Source organism: Erpetoichthys calabaricus, chromosome 2 (assembly GCF_900747795.2).
Source record: "Erpetoichthys calabaricus chromosome 2, fErpCal1.3, whole genome shotgun sequence".
Lineage (NCBI taxonomy): Eukaryota > Metazoa > Chordata > Cladistia > Polypteriformes > Polypteridae > Erpetoichthys > Erpetoichthys calabaricus.
The window spans coordinates 280,780,402-280,803,411 of record NC_041395.2 but is presented as its reverse complement, the minus strand read 5'-3'; the positions used below and the strand labels follow the sequence as shown (position 1 = coordinate 280,803,411).

At 38.9% G+C, this 23,010-nt stretch overlaps 1 protein-coding gene across 4 annotated transcripts in view; it reads right to left on the bottom strand.

Annotated features, from left to right (window-relative positions):
• Window positions 1–23,010, bottom strand: part of LOC114647101 (rho GTPase-activating protein 22-like) — a 245,640-nt gene that overhangs the window by 6,319 nt on the left and 216,311 nt on the right. For 3 of the 4 annotated variants that reach the window (XM_028795627.2, XM_051923800.1, XM_028795628.2), the window contains 5 exons: window positions 17,793–18,000; window positions 13,512–13,644; window positions 12,922–12,995; window positions 3,916–4,037; window positions 989–1,901 (listed from right to left, as the gene is read on the bottom strand). In XM_028795627.2, the coding sequence (XP_028651460.1) occupies window positions 989–1,901; window positions 3,916–4,037; window positions 12,922–12,995; window positions 13,512–13,644; window positions 17,793–18,000 (1,450 nt within the window). Of the gene's footprint in view, window positions 1–988; window positions 1,902–3,915; window positions 4,038–12,921; window positions 12,996–13,511; window positions 13,645–17,792; window positions 18,001–22,610; window positions 23,008–23,010 lie in introns of those variants that run through there. The other variant, XM_028795629.2, reaches the window with a different exon arrangement.

Below are 23,010 nucleotides of genomic sequence, written 5' to 3'. Positions count from 1 at the left end.
GTAGGTTTTTAATAGTTTCCCCTTTCCCTATCTATCTATCTATCTATCTATCTATCTATCTATCTATCTATCTATCTATCTATCTATCTATCTATCTATCTATCTATCTATCTATCTATCTATCTATCTATCTATCTATCTATCTATCTATCTATCTATCTATCTATCTTGTAAATAGTGAAAAACCTGGTTCAGAATTTATAGATTGGAGCAATGAAGTGGAAATGTTTAATTAAAACAGTTTAATTAAAGCATAGCCTGAATGGAGAGATGGCCTGCACCCACAAGAAGTCCCCTGACTAGGTTTGAGTCAGTACCCCATGTGCACTACACATTTTCCTTGCCTATGTATAATTGCAAGTAATGTATGCCATAGTTTAATCTTTGAAGAAGACTGAAAAGCGGAAGTAGCGTCATGCCAAGGTGGCTTCAAAAAGCATGCTGCAGTATTTAAATTCTTAATCAGTATCTAGTTAAGTTGTGTTTTGTTGGACTAGACAAGTTTTACCATTTTGTTTCTACTGTTAATAGACTCTTAAAAATAAATGGTCTCCCCTTTCTTATGATTTATGAACAAAGACAATTGGGGTGGCACAGTGGTTACTGATGCTGCCTCACAGCTCCAGGGCTAGGGTACAGTTACCAATGCTATCATTGCCTATGTGTAGTTTTACCGTGGCTTTCTCTCACATTCCAGACATACTGACATCTTTAGATTAATGTCACGGAGAATTGATACCTGTCTGAATGTCACCTAAAAAAATGGACTGATGGCAAAAATATTTTTACCCATCACTTTCACCAATGCAGAGATGCATGCACCAGAGATCCAGTGCCGAGAGTAGCTCCAGCCTTCTCAATATTTCATTCTTAAAAATCCAGGTATTAATATGAGGTCCTGACTTGTGCCCAATGCTGTTTAGTTCTGACTCTATTTGTGGCTCTGCATGATCAAAAATGTGCTAAGAAAGTGTTTAAAAATGATTACCTTTTTATTCTGAGTTCATACTCCACCTTTTGCCGCCCAAGTTCGTCCTTGAGATCTTTAACCAAGATGGTTAGAGCTTTTGCACAGCTAGTGGAGTCACTGGATGCTGTAACTCGGTTACTGTGTTCACTACAATTAATACTACTAACGCAGGCCTCTATCCTTTCACTGCTGTCCCCCAACTCTGACAACTTCATATCACTCTGTGCTTGAGAGTCATGCATTGTCCATTCTGCTTTTCCACCATTTAGTCCTGAACAGTCACTAGCATTGCACACTGGACAGCTGCTGGTTGAGTCTGGAATGGAGATTTCACAAGATGAAGTGGACCACGTTGTACTCGGGACACTTTGGACACTCAGACTTGAAGCTGTGACATTGTCATAAGTTGATAGCCGTTGAGATGACCCTGAGTCTTTAACCCTTTCCCCAGATGAAGTTCGCCGATGACCACGGAGAGAGGACAACCCATTCATTAACCAGTTGCCACTAGATGACAAATTTGTAATATCAACTGAGGAACCTCCTAATTTGACACTGCTTGATCTCCCCCCAGAGGTTCGGAAGGAATATTTCCACGTTGGGAGAGATTTCATCTGCTTACTGGGGCTTGTGACTGCATGGCTTTGTTTTTCTGATTTTCCCTGAGTAGCAAGTTTGGAGACAGTCATTGGCGTGCTGACATTGACATCCAAAGAGGTTGCACTGCTGCACAGGTCATCAGTCTGATTAGGCTTCCCATTCTTGGATGAGTCTCCTTGCAGATCTTCTTCAGAAATCCACTCGACTGTACTGCGTTGCACAAATGGCTTGATGTCTTGTTGTGAAAATGAAGCCTCCATTTCTGTACTAATATATAGCCTTTCATGCTCTCTAATAAGCACTGTCATTAAATGTTGTACAAGAGAGGTACCTGCAATTGAAAAAGAATTTTGCTAAAAAACTAGAAATGACAGTAAGAATAGGTACTGTAAATACTGTAAAAACTTCAACAAACACAACCTCATTGATTTCTGTTGATCTTGCGTTTACAAAGTAAATCGTGGTGAGAATCAAAATAGAATGCAATGTCAGGGTGAATTTCATTGATAGAGACATGCTTTATTCATGTAGATGTAATCAAAAAAGTCACATTCAACATAATAAGTATGTTCAACATAACTTTACTCTTTCAGGTGATGAAAAATGTTCCCTAAAAACCTTTTATATATGTTAAAAGTAGTCCTCAAATTATCCATCAGTACCTCACAGTTTACTTATGTCAATATAATTAACATTTGCTCAGTCATGACAAGACTTATACTGTATTGGTGATAAGCATCAGTTTTCCAATGTATGCACAGTGATCAAAAAAGAATTTAGTCTCACAACGTTTCCATAGTTCATAATTTTATAACATGAAGTGATAATATAACATTTTTATTGATTAATACCAAAAATTCTATAATGTCAAACTAAAAATGAAATCTATAGATTCTTCAACTATGCATCACACTTGTCTTATTCAGTTCAAGAGGCAATCCTGGCAACACTGAACCCATTTGTTCTGCCATGGAGCTTTGTGATTCCTTTAAAGTTATGGATTAGTTCTCAGTCATCTTCTCATTCTATTAGTTCTGAACAGATTAAGATCAGATTTACAGTTCAACACATTCTCCATTTCTTTATAACGGAAATGCCAATGCTTTGGGGTCTTGGTATGCTTTGTACCTTTTCTCTAATTGCTTATTTTATTAATTTAATCCCCCTTTGCAGAGAAAGTTTCTGGTCTTCAATGTGTAGTTTTTGGGGCCTGTAATGCCTAACAGTGACAGGAGTCCCAGAGACGGGCATATTTCAAATGAACTCTTGTGAAATATTCTAATTATGCACAGATAGACTTCTGCCCCTTCCAAATGTAATCTGAAAGCACCAGAGCAAATGTGTTGAATAGCATCTTTATTAATTTACAGTTCAACTAGAAGGATCTAAACAATTGGGGTTTCCTTTTAGGTAGTGTGGTGGTGCCATGGTTAATGCTGCCTGCAGCTTAGAGGTTTATATTCCTAGCTGGGCCACTGTCTATGTACAATTGACAAGTTCTGTTCACATCTGCCTGGGGTTTTGTCTTGTATACTGCATTCCTACAACATACCAAAGTCTTATGTGCTAGACCTAGTGTCGACCCATTCATCTGTTATTAGAATCTGCCTTTTTAAAAATCAGGTCACATAGAATAAGTGGCTGCATCAGGCATAAGATAGAAATGTACCCTGAACTTAATGATAGTCCTTTGTGGGAGGCACTCATGCACAGATCCACACTGGGAAGTTTCAGAGTCACCAGTCAGCATAAGTACACATGTCTGTAGGACATAGGTCCCTAATGGGTGACATGTTGTTTGAATTTTGGTTGCGCAGAGACCTGGTGCACAATATTACAAAATGGGCAAAGGTTGAATAGGTTTTGAGGAGCGCCTTGCAATAGGTCGCCACAGTCTGGTTAAACAAACGCCATTGCTCCGTTGGCAATTTTTCAAGGGGAAAACCACTGGGATCACGGTCAACAATTTTTGAAGTGGTGATTCTCCAAGGCTCCAGCAAAGGGCAGCACACACACGATTCCAACCGCAATGACAGTTGTGGGCCTTACCACAAAATTGGCTCTCGACAAAAAGACGTTTAAGAAGCACTGCTCTGGGACTGCAGAGGTAAACTGAAGTAGCCATTCAGGCATGGCGAAAACATGCAAACTGGTGGAAGATCCTTTTAATAGCCACCATTCAATTATACTAAACAGCAAAACAACTTTTCTTTGAAACTGTACAACTTTACTAAGTGAGTAAGTAAATGCCTAAAATGATAGACCTTAACAACTAAGGTACGGGCCATCAAATGAATTTGGATTATCAATGAAATGTCCTAACACTTTGTGCTATAGACACACACCTTCCATGATAGTGACTGGATCTTCCAATTTGGGCCGAAGTATGTTTGGCCCGAAAACTGTTGCAAGATTCTGAACGCTCATCTTATTTTCACTAGAATGAGCTTGAACCTCATCAAGGAACCTAAAAACAGAAAATAGAACATGCAGTAATTTGACAAATCAGTCTGTCCAGTGTGATTTACAGAAATTCTAGAAACTACAGTAACATCATGCATGCAACCATCATTTCAGAAACAAGGTGATTTGGAACACTCTGTGCTCATGGGTTGTCATCTGACTAGTGACCACTGATTCCTAATAAAACACCACCTTTAATTTCAAACAAACTGAACTTAGTAGTGACCTAGAGCATTCACATGAAAGTAGAAACTGCAGTGCTCAGGCTGGAAGAGCTTGTTTTCTTTGGAACATCTTTATACAATTCAGTGCTGTATCTCTCAAAAAACACCTAACAAAACTTAGATTGCTTCTAGTCTTCCCTGTTGTTCTGTCTCTGAATAATAAAAATATCAGGAAAAGCACCCTAATCATTTAAGTCCAGGAGGCATTTCAGACAGTGGCACTGATACAGTATGTCTATCCACCCGCCCACCTATCCATGTCCTAACTTGTTGAGTTCATTATCAATTGTATTTATTTAGATTAAGATTTAGATTGTCATTGTCACAATAAATGATAAATTATATATATTTTTTGCATTAACTTCAAGAAGAACACCAGCATTAAAAAACACTTAACTACACTAATTCAATCCATCTATTATTAAACAACCTAACACAATTCGGGGTATTGCAGGATTCCATTCAAGGTTGGCTCCCTCTAGTCCTGAATGAGGTGTGTGTCATGCCATCTCAGGACACAACCTCACACAAACCCACAAAATGAATGGTCTAATGTGTTAAGCATAAACAAATGAAACAGTTTGCTTAGTCTCATACAGTTAACCTTGAGGGCCGAAAACAATAAAAAAAGAACACAATGCCAGTTTTAACAGTCATGCAGTCATGAGAGGTACCCAGCTGGGCTAGCTAGTGGGTTGCACAGTAAAGTAGCAAAGTTTCCTATGACAAGTTAGGAGAAAAAAAAATCTACATTTAGTTGGTAAATTTAGCGATCTTTTAGAGTATCACATAATAGGAATTTAGACACTGGAGTAAAGCGTTCAGTTCATGCTAAGATGCACCAATATCACATCCAGCCAGTTTTTAAACAATAACCCGGTCTCTGCTTCAACTTCCTGATTATCTGGTGCCTTTTATGTTCTTCCAGGGTTCATTCTTAAATGTGGTCACCTTTAATAGTCCCTAGTCTTCTCAAGTGTGTTTATAAATAAATAAATTACCAAGCCTCTCAGTCCCATTGCATGACTGCACTCAGTTCCTAATTTGGGGTCCTGCGGTGGGTGCGGCAACATGTTGTATCAGTGCATGCTCCCAACTTCATCAGTCACAACATAGTAACAAGTGAATGACAGACCACCAGAAATGTGAAGCCAACAACCAAAGGTTTGAATATTTCATTTAACTGGAGGGAATGAGTCAAGGACTTGTCTCTAGAATATCCGTTTGCACTTGTTACTAATGTAATAAGAATAAAGGCCAGGCTTTGCTCTTTTGGCCAGTTTGGGCTCCTGTGCTGCAAATGTTGGATGGATTTAGATGTCAGTATGGATTTCCATTCAAGTCTTGAATGATATAAAATGACGGATGAGCTGCAGGGACTGAGGTTTATAGCAATTAAGTTTAGTTTTACTTTATAAGTTATTTTCATGGGTTTTAAATATAATTCACAGTTTAATTCTGATTGCTAAAGAAGAAAATGGAACATTATTGATACCATAAAAAATGTATGTAACATAATTTGCACTCAAATAAATTTTAAGTGTTACTAAAATATATATAATAGTTATGTTACCTGTCAAACGCAGCTAATAGAAAAAATAAAACTATTTGATGCAGTATTTGATAGCTCTTGCCTTATGTGTACTCTCAACGTTCCTTCTATGCCTTATTTTTGTTATCCCTGTCTGTGATGGCTGTCACGTCCTCTCTCAATTGTGTTCTTGTAAAGCCCGCTCTTCATCCTCTTTCATTTTGAGGCAACTTGCTCACGTACTGTCAGCTTTCTGATTACCACCAATTGTAGACAGGCCACCATTATCCGCTGTGAAAGCATCATTCATATTCTTGTGGATGCTTTTTATATTTGAAGGCAACTCTCAGTGTTCCTCCTGCACCTTTCCTTGGTATCCTCATGTGTATCCATCTGTATTGCCTGTCATTTCTTGTCTTGATCGCCTTTGACAGAGCAACCAAATGAAACTGATCAATCAGATTGCTTGGATTGAGTTGATACACACACACAGAAATTAGTGTTTTATTATATAGTAGATTATATTCTCAAACTTGCTTATTGTGGTTCAGGACTGTGGATGACTGTAACCTATCCTGGGCATGGGGCCATTATATTATATTATCTATCCATCCATTCATTATCCAACCCGCTATATCCTAATTACAGGGTCACGGGGGTCTGCTGGAGCAAATCCCAGCCAACACAGGGCACAAGGCAGGAAACAAACCCCAGGCAGGATGCCAGCCCACCGCAGGGCACACACCCACACACCCACACACCAAGCACACATTAGGGACAATCTAGGATCGCCAATGCACCTAACCTGCATGTCTTTGGACTGTGGGAGGAAACTGGAGCACCTGGAGGAAACCCACATAGACACGGGGAGAACATGTAAACTCCACACAGGGAGGACCTGGGAATTGAACCCAGGTCTCCTAGCTGCGAGGCAGCAGTGCCACCGTGCCGCCATATTATATTATATTATATTATATTATATTATATTAGTAATTTTCTGCGGTGGGTTGGCGCCCTGCCCAGGATTGGTTCCTGCCTTGCGCCCTGTGTTGGCTGGGATTGGCTCCAGCAGATCCCTGTGACCCTGTGTTCGGATTCAGCGGGTTGGAAGATGGATGGATGGATGGATATTAGTAATTTTAGAACCAATTCTGAAAATTGGTCAACAAGAGCTAAAACCAACCCCAGTGAGACTGAGACAATGGCAGAAACTAAACGTGGACACAACACCAGCCCATCACAGGGTGTACTGCTGTAAACCTGCACCCGATTTATTCAAATTTATGTGTCATGAATGTCTATGACATAGGAAAACTAAAGTGGAAGAAGTAAACCCGTGGGAGGAATATGAACTCTGCAGAAGCAGGAATGAAATCCATGTCCCGAGAAATAGTAGCACCAAGCATTATTTTGAGTGTGGTTATGTGATGACCCTCGCTAGCTTGATCAGGTGGGCTCTGGCTCTACGCAACTCTGTATTGAAATTATCTGGTTCAGAAAAGTTCACGAAAGATTCTTACTGCAGCATTATGCTGAACGTTACTTAATGTTATGCCTTACAAAACACTCTCTTGTCCTAACAAGAAAAACTAAACTTTCTGAAGGGGAATTTATGTGTGTCATGTCTGTGTGTTTTACCTTCTTGGTTTATTTCTGCTTAATGCATTATTATTATATTTATTATTATGGTATTTAAAAAGCTCTGCTCCCTCTCCCATCTTTCCCACCTTGCAAACTAAATCACTAAAAATGCTAAAAGTAATGGAAGTGTTACAGAAGTGAGTGGAAGAATTCATGCTTATTTATGTTTGTGTGTCTATTAAAATTAATACTAATGGAAGCAGAAACCTTGACAACCTTTAAGAAGCATCTGGATGAGCTATCAGGACAGCTTAACTTTTAACTAAACAAACAAGCTTGATTAACTGAATGGAGTCCTCGCGTTTGTCGAATTTCTTATATTCTTATGTAATCGATGACTAAAAAATGTAGGAAATGGCAATATTGGATGGAACACTGTAAGGACCAGGAGTAGCTGTTCTCCCTGTAAGTCAACTTATTTTGTAAAATAATCAGCAATCTTAGAATGATTAGCTTTTAAAATAATAGTCTTTTAAGCTTTATTAATTTAAATAAATAATCTAGTTAGTGTAAGTATTGCCAACACTGTAAATCTCTAAAATGATAGCCTACACCTTATTGACGATATGTTAAAATAACACTGACAGTGCTGGTCAGTATTTTTTATTTTGTTTTAATGGGTGGCAGACGTAGCATTGTATTTTTGTACTGTTGCAGAGTCCTGGCATCAAAATCCTAGGCTGGTTGCTTTGGCTCTCCCTGTGACTGTGTGCTTGTGTCTTGGTTAGTTGCTTCTTTGTGCCCACTGTTACTAGGATAGGGTCTGAGTCTGCTCCCCCTCTTTTCTTACAGCAGAATTAGGCAGAAAATACATTTGTATAGTTGTGTGCTTGTTTAGAAAGTTTTCCTGGGTAGACTCAACAATGTTAATAATTTAGTGAACTCTCTGAAAAATGTTGTTTGTGCCATTTGCAATACATTTTACTAGTGCTTTACAAATTAATAATGAAGTTACTTCAGGAGCTGCATTGTGGTGCAACGTTATTGCTGCTGTCTTGCAGTAAAGAGACCAGGTTCACATTCTGTGTCCTCCCTAAATGCAGTTTGCATGTTCTTCCCGTGTCCTCATGGGTTTAGTCCAGGTGCTCTGGTTTCCTGCCACAGTCTAAAGATATGCTGGTTCGATGAATTGGCCTTAATGTGTGGGTGAGGGTCCGTTTGTCCTGCAATGGGTGGGCACCCTTTCTAGGGTTTTGTTCCTGCCTTGTGCCCTAAGCTTGCTTGGATAGGCACTAACTGCCCCACATCCCTGACCCTGCCCTGGAAGAACAGGTTAGGAAAATAGGTGGATGGATGTTGCTTCAGATGCTAATTAAAATACTTATACATATTTTACATAATGTCATTTACGGAGATTGAAAATCTAGCAAACAAACAGGCACCAAAAATGCACATTTTAAATAAGTTGCAAAAATTTGTGTAAACTTTAACGAAAGAAATGCAAGGACATTATTAACTGAGCAATACCTGCACTGATAAAATCTAAGTATTGAAACGGTAGAACTTTTTTTTCCTTTTTTTGTGCAGTGTTTAATATTTCACAGTTTTTTTTAAATAGCTTACTATGTGTTGACAACAACACATTTTAAATAGAAAAGCACAATTATTGGGAAAAGCGAGTTTATGTCTGTAGGCTTAGAAAGAATTATTGTAGTCATTTGTGAAATTAAAGAAAAAAAATTAAAATAGACAACATTTCTGAATCCAGTTATTCAAAATTTTTATGAGTCTTCTCTCTCTCTCTCTCTTTATATGTAAGAATATGACTTATTATGAAGTTTCTAGCTCTAGGCAAAGCCACTTATTGCAGTTATTTAAGAAAAAATTGCAGGCACTTCTGCATTTCCTTATCTATATTGTGACTCAGCCCCCTAGTCTAACAGTTTTTGGACACATGGTGTTATTAATACGAAACACAGACGTTTCTATAAATATAAGTACATTCTTTTCATGCTAGGTCTCATGCACATTCTTTCAGGAGTAGGCCATCTCTGTTATTAAATGAATACTCCAACCAAAAATGATATTTTTTATATGTTACTTACCTCATGTAGTTTGTAGTGATGGCAAATAAAAAAAATAGTAATCTCATATTTTCATGCAGAGTGGAGAGAAAAAAGTTTTATGAGATGATAATTCTCAGTGGTGAAGAATTCTTTACAACGGAAAACATTGTGAAAAACATCCATGGGATAAAAAAATCACAATAATCATTTCTGAATATCCACATATCAGTTATCCAGTTGTATGCTTAAAATGTGCAAAACATATGCATATTTTGATCAAGTATTGTTAAATATTAATTATAAACAGGAAAATGTATTCCCATAATACTGTACTTTTAAATTGAGGACAGGCCTCTTGACCAATGAATGAATAGGAGAGGCAGATATTCAGACCTGGATATCTTACGTGTGGATTATGCAACACGAATAACGTGAGGTTTTTTCTTCCCAATGGACATTTTCATGTCATTTTCTATTGTACAGCACTGCTTACTGTAGCCATAGGTTTGAAGTGTGCCACTGTGATCTGTGCAGTGTAAGACCAAAAAGCTGAAATCACACAAAGCGGCTGATGGGGTGAAACAACAGAGAGACAGACAGAAACATGTGAAGGACACACAGACAGGTTATTTAAAAAAATGCTGATGTGCTCTGTTTTCCGATCGATATATATGGCCAAGGCCACAGTTTGCAGAAGCCACGAGTGGTTTGAGCAGGTGCTATGTTCATCTGAGAGAAACACAGCTCAGGCGGCAGTTACCCATACTTGGTACGTTTTATAAAAAGTTCACCAATTATGCAAAATGTGTGAGTATTTATATTGGAAAAGAGCCACTGAGAATCCAGAAGCCGTCCCAATGCCACCAAACACTCTGCCGAAACCTGGGCATACATTTGTGAGCATTCCCCACTGAAGAACTGGATGATGGCTATACTGTTTCATTGCCTTCTCTTTGGCCTGTGTATGTTTCAATGAATATGCTACATGGTAATCTGGGAGTGGAAACCACATTTTAAAGCAAGTTATATATATACTATATATATATATATATATATATAATATAATATATATATATATACTGTAATATAAAATATATATATATATATAATATAATATATATATATATATGCAGTTAGGTCCATAAATATTTGGACAGAGACAACTTTTTTCTAATTTTGGTTTTGTACATTACCACAATGAATTTTAAATGAAACAACTCAGATGCAGTTGAAGTGCAGACTTTCAGCTTTAATTCAATGGGGTGAACAAAATGATTGCATAAAAATGTGAGGCAACTAAAGCATTTTTTTTAACACAATCCCTTCATTTCAGGGGCTCAAAAGTAATTGGACAATTCACTCAAAGGATATTTCATGGGCAGGTGTGGGCAAGTCCGTCGTTATGTCATTATCAATTAAGCAGATAAAAGGCCTGGAGTTGATTTGAGATGTGGTGCTTGCATGTGGAAGATTTTGCTGTGAACAAACAACATGCGGTCAAAGGAGCTCTCCATGCAGGTGAAAGAAGCCATCCTTAAGCTGCGAAAACAGAAAAAACCATCTGAGAAATTGCTACAATATTACGAGTGGCAAAATCTACAGTTTGGTACATCCTGAGAAAGAAAGCAAGCACTGGTGAACTCAGCAATGCAAAAAGACCTGGATGTCCACGGAAGACAATAGTGGTGGATGATCACAGAATCATTTCCATGGTGAAGAGAAACCCCTTCACAACAGCCAACCAAGTGAACAACACTCTCCAGGGGGTAGGCGTATCGATATCCAAGTCTACCATAAAGAGAAGACTGCATGAAAGTAAATACAGAGGGTGCACTGCAAGGTGCAAGCCACTCATAAGCCTCAAGAATAGAAAGGCTAGATTGGACTTTGCTAAAGAACATCTAAAAAAGCCAGCACAGTTCTGGAAAAACATTCTTTGGACAGATGAAACCAAGATCAACCTCTACCAGAATGATGGCAAGAAAAAAGTATGGAGAAGACGTGGAACAGCTCATTATCCAAAGCATACCACATCATCTGAAAAACACGATGGAGGCAGTGTGATGGCTTGGGCGTGCATGGCTGCCAGTGGCACTGGGACACTAGTGTTTATTGATGATGTGACACAGGACAGAAGCAGCCAAATGAATTCTGAGGTGTTCAGAGACATACTGTCTGCTCAAATCCAGCTAAATGCAGTCAAATTGATTGGGCGGCATTTCATGATGCAGATGGACAATGACCCAAAACATACAGCCAAAGCAACCCAGGAGTTTATTAAAGCAAAGAAGTGGAAAATTCTTGAATATCCAAGTCAATCACCTGATCTTAACCCAATTGAGCATGCATTTCACTTGTTGAAGACTAAACTTCAGACAGAAAGGCCCACAAACAAACAGCATCTGAAAGCCGCTGCAGTAAAGGCCTGGCAGAGCATTAAAAAGGAGGAAACCCAGCATCTGGTGATGTCCATGAGTTCAAGACTTCAGGCTGTCATTGCTAGCAAAGGGTTTTCAACCAAGTATTAGAAATGAACATTTTATTTCCAGTTATTTAATTTGTCCAATTACTTTTGAGCTCCTGAAACGAAGGGATTGTGTTAAAAAAAATGCTTTAGTTGCCTCACATTTTTATGCAGTCGTTTTGTTCACCCCACTGAATTAAAGCTGAAAGTCTGCACTTCAACTGCATCTGAGTTGTTTCATTTAAAATTCATTGTGGTAACGTACAGAACCAAAATTAGAAAAAAGTTGTCTCTGTCCAAATATTTATGGACCTAACTGTGTGTGTATATATATATATATATATATATATATATATATATATATATATATATATATATATATATATTATATAATTACCGCCATGGTTACTAAAGTGATGTGTTTAAGGCTCAGGTCTGTTCTGCATTCACTAAAAGCACAATCCCAAGGAGTATGCTCCCCCTGCTGGATACACTCACCATTCAGTTCTATTATACGAGGGACATTCAAAAAGTTTCTGCACTTTTATATTTTCGTTGGAAATGGTGAAGGCGGGAGGAGTAATAATTAGGCATTCAAAAGTTGGTACAACGCTGGGGAAATTGCATTGAAAACGAAGGTGACTATATAGAAAAGTGATGTAATTTGTTTTTGAAATTCTTAAGAATTAGAGTTAAAAAAAAGTGTGGAAACGTTTTGAACGTCCTTGTATCATAAACTTTTTTTTTCATTCTGAATGAAAACATGAGGTTACATTTTTTCTCAATTACCACTACAAACTACACAGGGTAAATAAAATATAAAACAATATTACTTTTGGGTGGAGTATTCCTTTAATGGGACAGTCACTTCTAATCAGATATAAAAGTATTTTTGGTACCACTTTTCCAGGGATTTTGTTATTTTTATTAAATGTTTGACATAGAAATCATGCAGCTGCTTATCAGGGGGTGATCTTAATTGTCAGGATGAGCCAAGAGAAACATAAGATCTGTTAACTTACTTGCAAATATACTTAAGAAGGTTGTAATTAGCCTGAGGAAGATTTTTCACTTGCTTTATCAACTCCCGAATTCCCTGCAAGAAAAGTATAGCTCATATCTCAAATATGCTATAATCCTCCACGATTCACTAGTTCACCCAGATTTGATTTAGAAATTATAACATAATTCAGTTTTATCCAACCTTTCCATTACAATGAACTTTAATTCCCTGTTTCACTTTTGGTAAATGTCCTGAATCCAGTGTCTGTACTAAACTGATACATAACTTCCAAGGAGTCTTTAAAATTTTCTTTAAAAAAAAAAAAGCATAATATACATATTCCCCTTCCATTGTTGTATTTCACTTCCTGCCATACACCTGGCTTAATTTCATTTATATTTTTTAATCAGTTTATTAGATTATAATATACAGTGCTGGAAATGAATCACAAAGGTAACAGAACCCCAATGTCCTGCCTGATAAATTTAACCAAGCCAATTGATTCTGTAAAGGGCTATTCTGGTACAAATAGACATTAATCACATATTTACAGCCCCTCTGCCAATCGCTTGTCAGATGTCTGTTGGTAGTAATTTGAACCACACTCACCTCCTCTTCATCCTTGGCTAGCAGCTGCGCACAGGACAGAAAGTCTTCATACTTGGCAAAGGGGATAACGGGCTCTGGCAGCTCTCGAAGATATAACTTCAGAAGAGACGCAACTGTGTGAACGTCAGTGTTACTGAAAGAGGATAAATGAAGGTTATCTACTTTGCAGACAACCGACTCAAATACATTACACAGAGCTAAAAGACAGCAGCAACACAATTTGTGTGATTAATAGAGGAAGATTCTGCCAAATAAACCTTTTAGATTTTTTTGAACAGGCAACTGGAATAATTGAAAAACAAAGCATATGACATTTATTCATTTATGGCATTTATTTATTTAAAAAAATCTTTGATATGGTCCCATACAGAGAATTTATTTTGTTAGCATCAGAGGTAACTTAAAAAAGAGGATCTCAAAAGTGAATGACACAGATTCCAGTGAAATGAGTTAATATGTAAAATTTGCAGATGAAACTAAACTTGGAGGGCTAGCAGGAAGTACCAAAAATATTTTTAAAAAAGATGTAAGCATTCTTCTTGACTGTGTGATCACTTGGGGAAAAAAAGTTTAATGTAGAAAATGCAAAAGTACTAAATGTGGGCAAAAGGAATGTCAATTGTAAGAGCCAATTTTAGAAAGTTAACATTTAGGTTAAAATTCACATTTTTGCTTAATTTGAATAGAACCGAATAAAAGTTTCACATAGTTACTTAGATAATGGTGCAATTTTTATCCCATTTAATAGATCTTCCTCAGATTAATCTGTAATAATAGAATGTTAAATAGCCCGTGTGATAAATGGCCAGGGAGAGAGCACGTTTAGGGCATAATCTTCCCCGGGACACTAGACGGCAGCCCCCAGGGTTGCTTGGAGTTTGGAGGCGCCCTGTTGGGTTCCGTGGGTGCTACCAGGGGGTGCTACAGGTATGGCTAAGCCTTTGTGGCACCACTTCCACCACACCCAGAAATGCTGCTGGAAGAAGGTCAAGGAACAACTGGAGCCACCTCACTCCAGTCAAGGAGCCAGAATGTGGAGGAGGTGAACAACGCTTGCTGGAGGGGGAGTAGAGACAGAGAGAGAAAGAGGCCAGAAGTAAAGAAGGGGCTGTGTTATTTGATGCTTGTACTGTGCAGTGTTTTGGGCAAAAGAAAAGTGTTTCCCCACTTAAATAAAGGCCTACTGTATGACAAGACTGGGCTCTGCATCTGTCTGTGTCAAGGAACACTTTTTAATCAGAGTATAGCATCAAGTCAATGAAACTTCGGGGCTATTGATATGGTCAGTTAAGTAGCAGAGGGGGTTGTTAATCAGTTTTGGTTGCTTTGGTGTCAATGAAATTAACAACAGGTACACTAGAGGGGCAACAATGAAACAACCCCCCAAACAGGAATGGTTTAACAGGTAGAGGCCATAACATTTTTCCCTCCTTATCTTTTCTGACTATTTTTTCACTAGTTTTGCATTTGGCTACAGTCAGTGTCACTACTGGTAGCATGAGGCAATACCTGGACCCTACAGAGGTGGCACAGGTAGTCCAACTTCTCCAGGATGGCATTGCCAAAAGGTTTGCAGTGTCTCCCAGCACAGTCTCAAGGGCATGGAGGAGATTCCAGGAGACAGGCAGTTACTCTAGGAGAGCTGGACAGGGCCGTAGAAGGTCCTTAACCCATCAGCAGGACCAGTATCTGCTCCTTTGGGCAAGGAGGAACAGGATGAGCACTGCCAGATCCCTACATAATGACCTCCAGCAGGCCACTGGTATGAATGTCTCTGACCAACCACTCTGAAACAGACTTCATGAGGGTGGCCTGAAGGCCTGACATCCTCTGGTGAGCCCTGTGCTCACTGCCTGGCACCGTGGAGCTAGATTGGCATTTGCCATAGAACACCAGAATTGGCAGGTCCACCACTGGCACCCTGTGCTTTTCACAGATGAGAGCAGGTTCACCCTGAGCACATGTGACAGACGTGAAAGGGTCTGGAGAAGCAGTGAAGAACGTTATGCTGCCTGTAACATCGTTCAGCAGGATCGGTTTGGTGGTGGGTCAGTGATGGTCTGGGGAGGCATATCCATGGAGGGATGCACATACCTCTACAGGCTAGACAATGGCACATTGACTGCCATTCGGTATCGCAATGAAATCTTTGGACCCGTTGTCAGACCCTATGCTAGTGCAGTGGGTCCTGGGTTCCTCCTGGTGCACGACAATGCCCGGTCTCATGTGGCGAGAGTATGCAAGCAGTTCCTGGAAGATGAAGGAGTTAATACCATTGACTGGCCCCCATGCTCACCTGACCTAAATCCAGTAGAACACCCCTGGGACATTATGTTTTGGTCCATCCAACACCAGCAGGTTGCAGCTCAGACTGTCCAGGAGCTCAGTGATGTGCTAGTCCAGATCTGGGAGGAGATTCCCCAGGACACCATCCATTGTCTCATTAGGAGCATGAATCAACATTGTCAGACATGCATACAAGCACATGGGGGCCATACAATCTACTGAGTATGATTTTGAGTTGCTGCAATGAAATTTCATCAAAATGGACTAGCCTGCCACATCATTTTTTCTCTTTGATTTTTGGGGTGTCTTTGAATTCAGCCCTCTGTAGGCTGATAATTTTCATTTCCATCAAACGATGTGGCGTCCTTACATTCTTAACACATTACCCAGTCCATATCAATATAGATATACAGCATGATTTTTTCCCATTGAGAATTGATGTGTTTTCAAAGAGTTCCTTTAATTTTTTTGAGCAGTTTATAAATCGAGGTACGGTATGCTCAGACAATATAATGGCAGTAAGATCACATCTGGAGTATTGTGAGCAGCTCTGGCTGCCACACTAGAAGAACGATATAGCAGCACTTAAAGTTGTGCAGAAGTGTATCTTAGGACTTAAGGACATGTCCTACTCTGCCAGGCTCAGGGAATTAAACCTCTTGAGCAGAGAAGGCTGTGTCAGGAGTCTTAAAAATTCTCAAAGGCACTGATAAAGTAGATCCAGCCTCATACTTTTGACTAAATGGTGACTCATATACTTTGGGGACTCCAGTGGAAATGAAGGGGAAATGCATTGAAGGCTGAGTCCAGGATCCACTTCTTTACACCAAGAGCTATGGGTATCTGGAACAAACTACCGAGACATGAAGTTGAAAAAGAAACCTTGACGTCTTTTAAGATGAATCTGGATGAGATATTGGGACAGCTTAGCTATTAGCTAAACAAGCGAGCTTAACACTTCTCCTCAAAGCCTCTCCTCTGATTTGACATCTGAATTTCTTTAATGTACCCTAGGACACGTTTTTCTGCTCCTGTCATGATTAACAAGCAGGACTTAAATCTTTATGAACTTGTGACTTAGTTTCTATAACAATATTATTCATAACCACCTGAATAATATGATCCATTCTTCTATTTACTGAACCTGCTTTTTAGGGAATGAATGGCTATCTGCCCTTGCAGCAATGGGATTAAGACAGGACCCCTCTTTGGAGAAGATGCTTGACCATCAAAGTTCAGTATCAGAAACATTTACAGCTACCAATTAACACATACATTTTTAGAATAAATAAGTCACATGCCTCACACTCCAACCAGTGATTTCTACTCATGATATAGTATGTATTTCTCACACAAACTATTTTGTATTGTCATGCAAACTTAATAATTTGGATCTGAGGAACAATAATGATGAATGCTAACTTGCACAGCCCAAGTCCAAAATATGCCATCTTAGATAGGCTGTGTAGGATTTGGTCAAGAGATTTCACATTCCAAAGATCTGCATAAATACATATACTGATTAACCTAAATCGGCTGCAAAAGAGAGTCGGTGGAGCAGACTCCTGTTTTGTGTGTGGTGCTGCCAGGATACTGCATTTTCTTGCACTTTTGACCCTGAAGTGGATTAGTAAATTTGCTAATGAATGGATAGATATATGGACACATGAGATACAAGGCAACAGGACTAAGCAGCAGTATGTCTTCTTACAAAAATGACCACCTCAGAGCATGATTGCTAGGAATGAGCCAGGCTCAAGTTCAATGCAATTGAATTTATTCTTCTAGAAGACGCATCACTAAGTAAAGGCTCAAAGCTCTTGTGTGTATTTACAGCTATGGTACAATCACTGCAAAATTCAAAATCTTGCTTGCATAAACACACAGTTCAAAAGTAACAAAGAATAAAAGCATAAAGTAGTTTCTTAAAAATAGAAAATAGTGCTTAAAGAAGTCACAATAATAAATATTTCTGCTAACACAAATGGGTCTCACCTATCAAAGAGTGGCTTGTCTCCACAGTCAAAGGCATCTTGCAGCTCTTTCACAAGATTGGCCTGTCCGGGCATTCGGAAAAGACCCTCCTCATTGAGTCCTCGCTCTCGTATGAAGTCGACGCATTGCTCCACTAACAAAGGGGCCAGCCTCTGTCCAAACTTCTTCTCAAATTGTACGGTATCCTCCAGGCGCTGACCAAATATTCCTGTGAGTGGGAAACAGGGAAAACTTGCATCAAATTTGTTCACATTATTGACTGCACTTTCACATTCAGTTTTCCAAACATAACAATGCCACCGAAAAGGAAGCTATGTTTTTTAATATCACCGAAGAGTTCCTTAACATGGTGAATGTAATTCAATGAAGGCAACCTGTGCAGTTACTGTACGGTGATGGCATTTTACCGATGGTCTGTTCAGTGCTTTATGAAAAGGCTTATGTTTAAAAATAAAAATGGATAAATTGAAAGTGTTGTAGTGGAGTGAAGGGCGGTGCTATATTTTAGTTACCCAGTACACAGTAAACACAGATTTGCACAGTTTAAGGAAAAATATCTCAATGTAGTGCTTAAAGCATATTTAATATCTCTGTATTATATAAAAAAATCTTTCGACTCAACAAGACTTTTTAGGAGACAAGACTTTTTGGAAAAGATTTTTTCAAGTCCCACGAGACGAGAATATTGCCATGAGGTTCTTTCAAGTCACGTCCTCCTATCAGCCATTTTCAAACAAGACCACGGTCCTCTCACCTCTCAGTCTCGTGAATGCTTTTGTCAGACACATTTCCTGCACTCTCAGCTCTTGTAGATTTTAACATTTTCCTCACTTTAAGTTCCCAATTAAAGAAGACGTATTATATCCAAATCTTATTGAAGAATTTCATCATGAAGGGTTATCAACAGAAAAAATGAGTACACGGGCAATCCTAGCACCTAGAAACGAGGAAGTCAAATGAATTTACGCCAAAAATGTTGATCAGTAACACGGCAAATTGGTTAAGTGCGTATCAATAGACTATGCTGAAACAGTTGGTGGTGATTGTGCGGAACATGAAAACATCAACTTATAATATCACGAAGAATATCTACAACCGTTAACAGCGTCCGGTCTTCCACCACACGAATTACTTTAGAAAGAAGGATGTATCCAAGAAAGGTAATGCAGTACATCTCCCGCAGATAACATTGGACAACATAGGAGATCTTGATATGCCATTTGTATTAAAACGTTAACAGTTTCCTGTTAGAATAGCTTTTGTAAAGTCAATTAACCAATCTCACAGCCAAACATTCAAAAAAGTCATTTTATTTAATAGAGATAAAGAAATGAAATTCAATCAAAGGCAGTTTTACGTTGCGTTGATGCAAATGTAACACTTCAAATGAAAATTAAAATCTGTTTAAAGTGTACATCCACATCCCCATATGCGAGTGGCAGAGCCGTAAAGAGGCTAATGCATAGTGCTGGCCCGGGGGTTGGCAAGCGAAGCAAGCAGGGAGGAAAGCCCCCTAGTGTATTAAATATATTTAAAATGCAAAAACAAATTCCTTGATCACAGATTTGATATGCACATAAGTAAGAGACACTTCAGCTCTTCTTGGTTATAGTTTGGCAAATTATTAGTATCCAGATCCATGTCCCGGAGACATTTTAGTTGAGGAATAATGTAGCAAGAGTCATGGGAAATAATGCAGATTTTTCTAGTCCGAGCAAATCTTATCATAAAGCTTAATATGAGCCATGTGTTCTTAATCGCAAGTGCACAGTTATATAAGCAGTGCAATAAAAAGTAGCAAATCAGAAGATTTTTTGAATTTTATTCCTGATGTGCTACGCCAATAACAAATCTGAAATTGTATAAACACGTATGGACGTTTCCCCTTCTAATATAGCTACAATGCTACAATTTTATGGGGTATACCATACAGGGTTGATGATGCCAGGGTAGGCTCCAGCTCATGTGGTCCAGAATTTGTCTGGAAAATAAAACTGGGCTATGTTCTTTATAACAAAATAAAATTGTCTGTGAAATGGAAGAAGAAACATAAATTGTGGACTTCTGACTTTCATAAGGACTTTTCTTTGTGGTATGAACCATTTTCCCAACACTGAAACTATAACCTGGTGATTTTTTATTGGGCATAATCTCTCATGTATTCATGCAAATTTAGAGATGCCAGTCATCTTAACAGCATATCTTTGTATTTTAGGAAAACTAAATTTCCTTGAGTAAATACATATATACATAGAGAAAGTATGCAAACCTCTCACTAAAGGCACACTAGACAGATCAAAGCAGGGTGAGGTGGTAGCTCTACACTTTGAATCACCAAGTTGAGGTCCTATCAGATTATTAGTGTTTTTGTAATGTCTCTTTTGAAGCAAATTTGGTGTATTCATCTTGCTGACCAGAAACCAACTTTGAATAGTTATAATAATTCTTTACATTTATATAGCACTACTGAAAATACTTTTACGTAACGAGTGGAGACCCACTTCAACCACCACTAACGTGCAGCATCCGCCAGGATGATACGATGGCAGCCATTTTTGTGCCATTATGACTAGGCTGTGGTGGGGAATTTAGCCAGGACATTGGGATACACCCTACTCTTTATGAAGGCTGTTCAGGGATCTTTTATGACCACAGAAAGTCAGGACCTCGATTTTACATTTGATGCCGCGTTTTTTTACACACAGTGTTCCCATCATTGTATCATTGAGTTTAAATACTTGGGATCAACAGTACAGAGTAATGGGGATTGTGGAAGAGAGGTGAAAAAGAGAGTGCAGGCAGGATGGAATGGGTGGAGAAGAGTGTCAGGAGTGATTTGTGACAGACGGGTATCAGCAAGAGTAAAGGGAAGGTCTACAGGACGGTAGTGAGACCAGCTATGTTATATGGGTTGGAGACGGTGGCACTGACCAGAAAGCAGGAGACATAGCTGAAGGTGGCAGAGTTAAAGATGCTAAGATTTGCATTGGGGGTGACAAGGATGGACAGGATTAGGAACGAGTACATTAGAGGGTCGCTTGGGAGACAAAGTCAGAGAGATTGTGTTGGTTTGGACATATGCACAGGAGAGATGCTGGGTATATTGGGAAGAGGATATTAAAGATAGAGCTGCCAGGGAAGAGGAAAAGAGGAAGGCCTAAAAGACGGTTTATGGATGTGGTGAGAGAGGACATGCAGGTGATGGGTGTGACAGAGCAAGATGTAGAGGACAGAAAGATATGGAAGAAGATGATCCTGCTGTGGCAACCCATAGCACGAGCAGCCAAAAGCACTGGAGCATTGGGAGGCACATGAATAGAATGCCAGTTCACTATGGGTGCACTCAGATGCATAATGAAACTGGGGACTGCATAATGAAACCGGCAACATATTAGAGCTTAGTCCACGATGTACAGCATCCATGGACTTGCCTCCATGGGCACTAGCAGTGTTAGAAGATGGGTAAATCGGTTTAAAGATGAGAAGATGAAACTGCTGATCACTGATGTGACTTGCTGTATATTTTTGATCAAGCCAGTTTACCTAACTGTGTCTCAATTAAAAAATGTAAGCAAATAGTTATAATGTATCGTTATCTTGTAAGTCACTGTGGATAAATGCATCAGCCACATATACCATAAGTTTAGGAACAGCTATGTAAGGAGGACATTTTTTTGATAATTATGGATGGTCTGAGCTTCTAAGCATTAACAAACATTGCTGGCTTAAATACTAAAGTGAGAAGCGTAATGAGGCCTACGTGTGATTGCACAGCAGTTCACACCATCATACTTCAGAACTTAACGGAGCTGCTCTTGGATGTCAGTCAGCTGACTTAATTAGCTGGTACCTTTCGTGTTAGGTGCAAGACACAGATGATCTGATAACATGATAAAACACCATATTTTTCCATTTTGCTTACTGAAGCATCTGCACTAAAATGCCTGAGCGTTGTCATGTATTGGTTCAAACTGCGGAATTAGTAAACCCTATCTATCTATCTATCTATCTATCTATCTATCTATCTATCTATCTATCTATCTATCTATCTATCTATCTATCTATCTATCTATCTATCTATCTATCTATCTATCTATCTATCTATCTATCTATCTATCTATCTATCTATCTATCTATTATTTCACTGTTGGATTTTTTCAGTATACCATTTTATGTTGTCAAAAACAAGTAAATAAGGGACTTTGGTTGCAATGAACTGATAATCAGCAGTATTAACGATGGAAATCTGAATATGTTTATTATGTCATGCTTATCACAGCACATCCAAGGTCCCCCTTAACCCTTCATTTTCAAGACTGCAGCTTTACAAGTTCTCACCTGTAAATTCAACGGGCTCGAGTGTGAATTACATGAAAACAGGACAACAGGAGTGAAGGGCAATTCTAAATTGATGGATTTCACCAAATTTGTTGCATTTGTGTGATGTGAATATGAAAAGTGGCGGTTATCAGAACACCGGCAGTTACTTAAATTGGGTAGGATTTGGTTAAGAGTTTATCGATCTCTTACTCTACAGCCATCTTCCAAAAGCAAAGTTTATTAAACTTACTCTGTGACACAGAACAAGCAGATCATAAAATAACTAAACAGATAGATTTAATGTTTCTGGGCCAGTGATTAAAATACGAAAGAGCAGCAAACAGAAATATATTTGGACTATTTTTAGTGAAAGCAGATACTATTATTAATAAAAAAAAACTCTACCCCACCCCACTACACTAGTAAACAAACAGTAGATGAAAGACACAGTCACAGGTAAAAAAAGATAAAGATGCCGTAGAAATGAAAATGTCCTACCTTCCTTTGCTTCACAGCAATGTCGAGAGCTGCACTCTCTGGAGATGACACACAAGTCATTGTATGCCAGCGTGCAAGAGCTGCACAGCAGCAGAGCGCTAACTTCTGGCATGAGGTACATTCCCAATTCTGGCAGCCGTACACAAGATCACCCTGTGCACTGCCAGTGGACACCTTGTTAATGCTAAAGGACACATCTGCTTTTGAAATATTATTGTCAATCTGCTAATCACAGCTTCCAGAAAACAGAGAGAACCATCTGAGCAACTCATAAAAACTCTTGTGCAGTCTGCTCTAAAGGGAAGAGGCAAAGGCAAGTGTTGGCTTGTCTGCTCATCTTCAATGCAGTCAGACAGCCAATGTAAACAGCACAAAGCCAGGGGTAACCGGCGCTGATGAG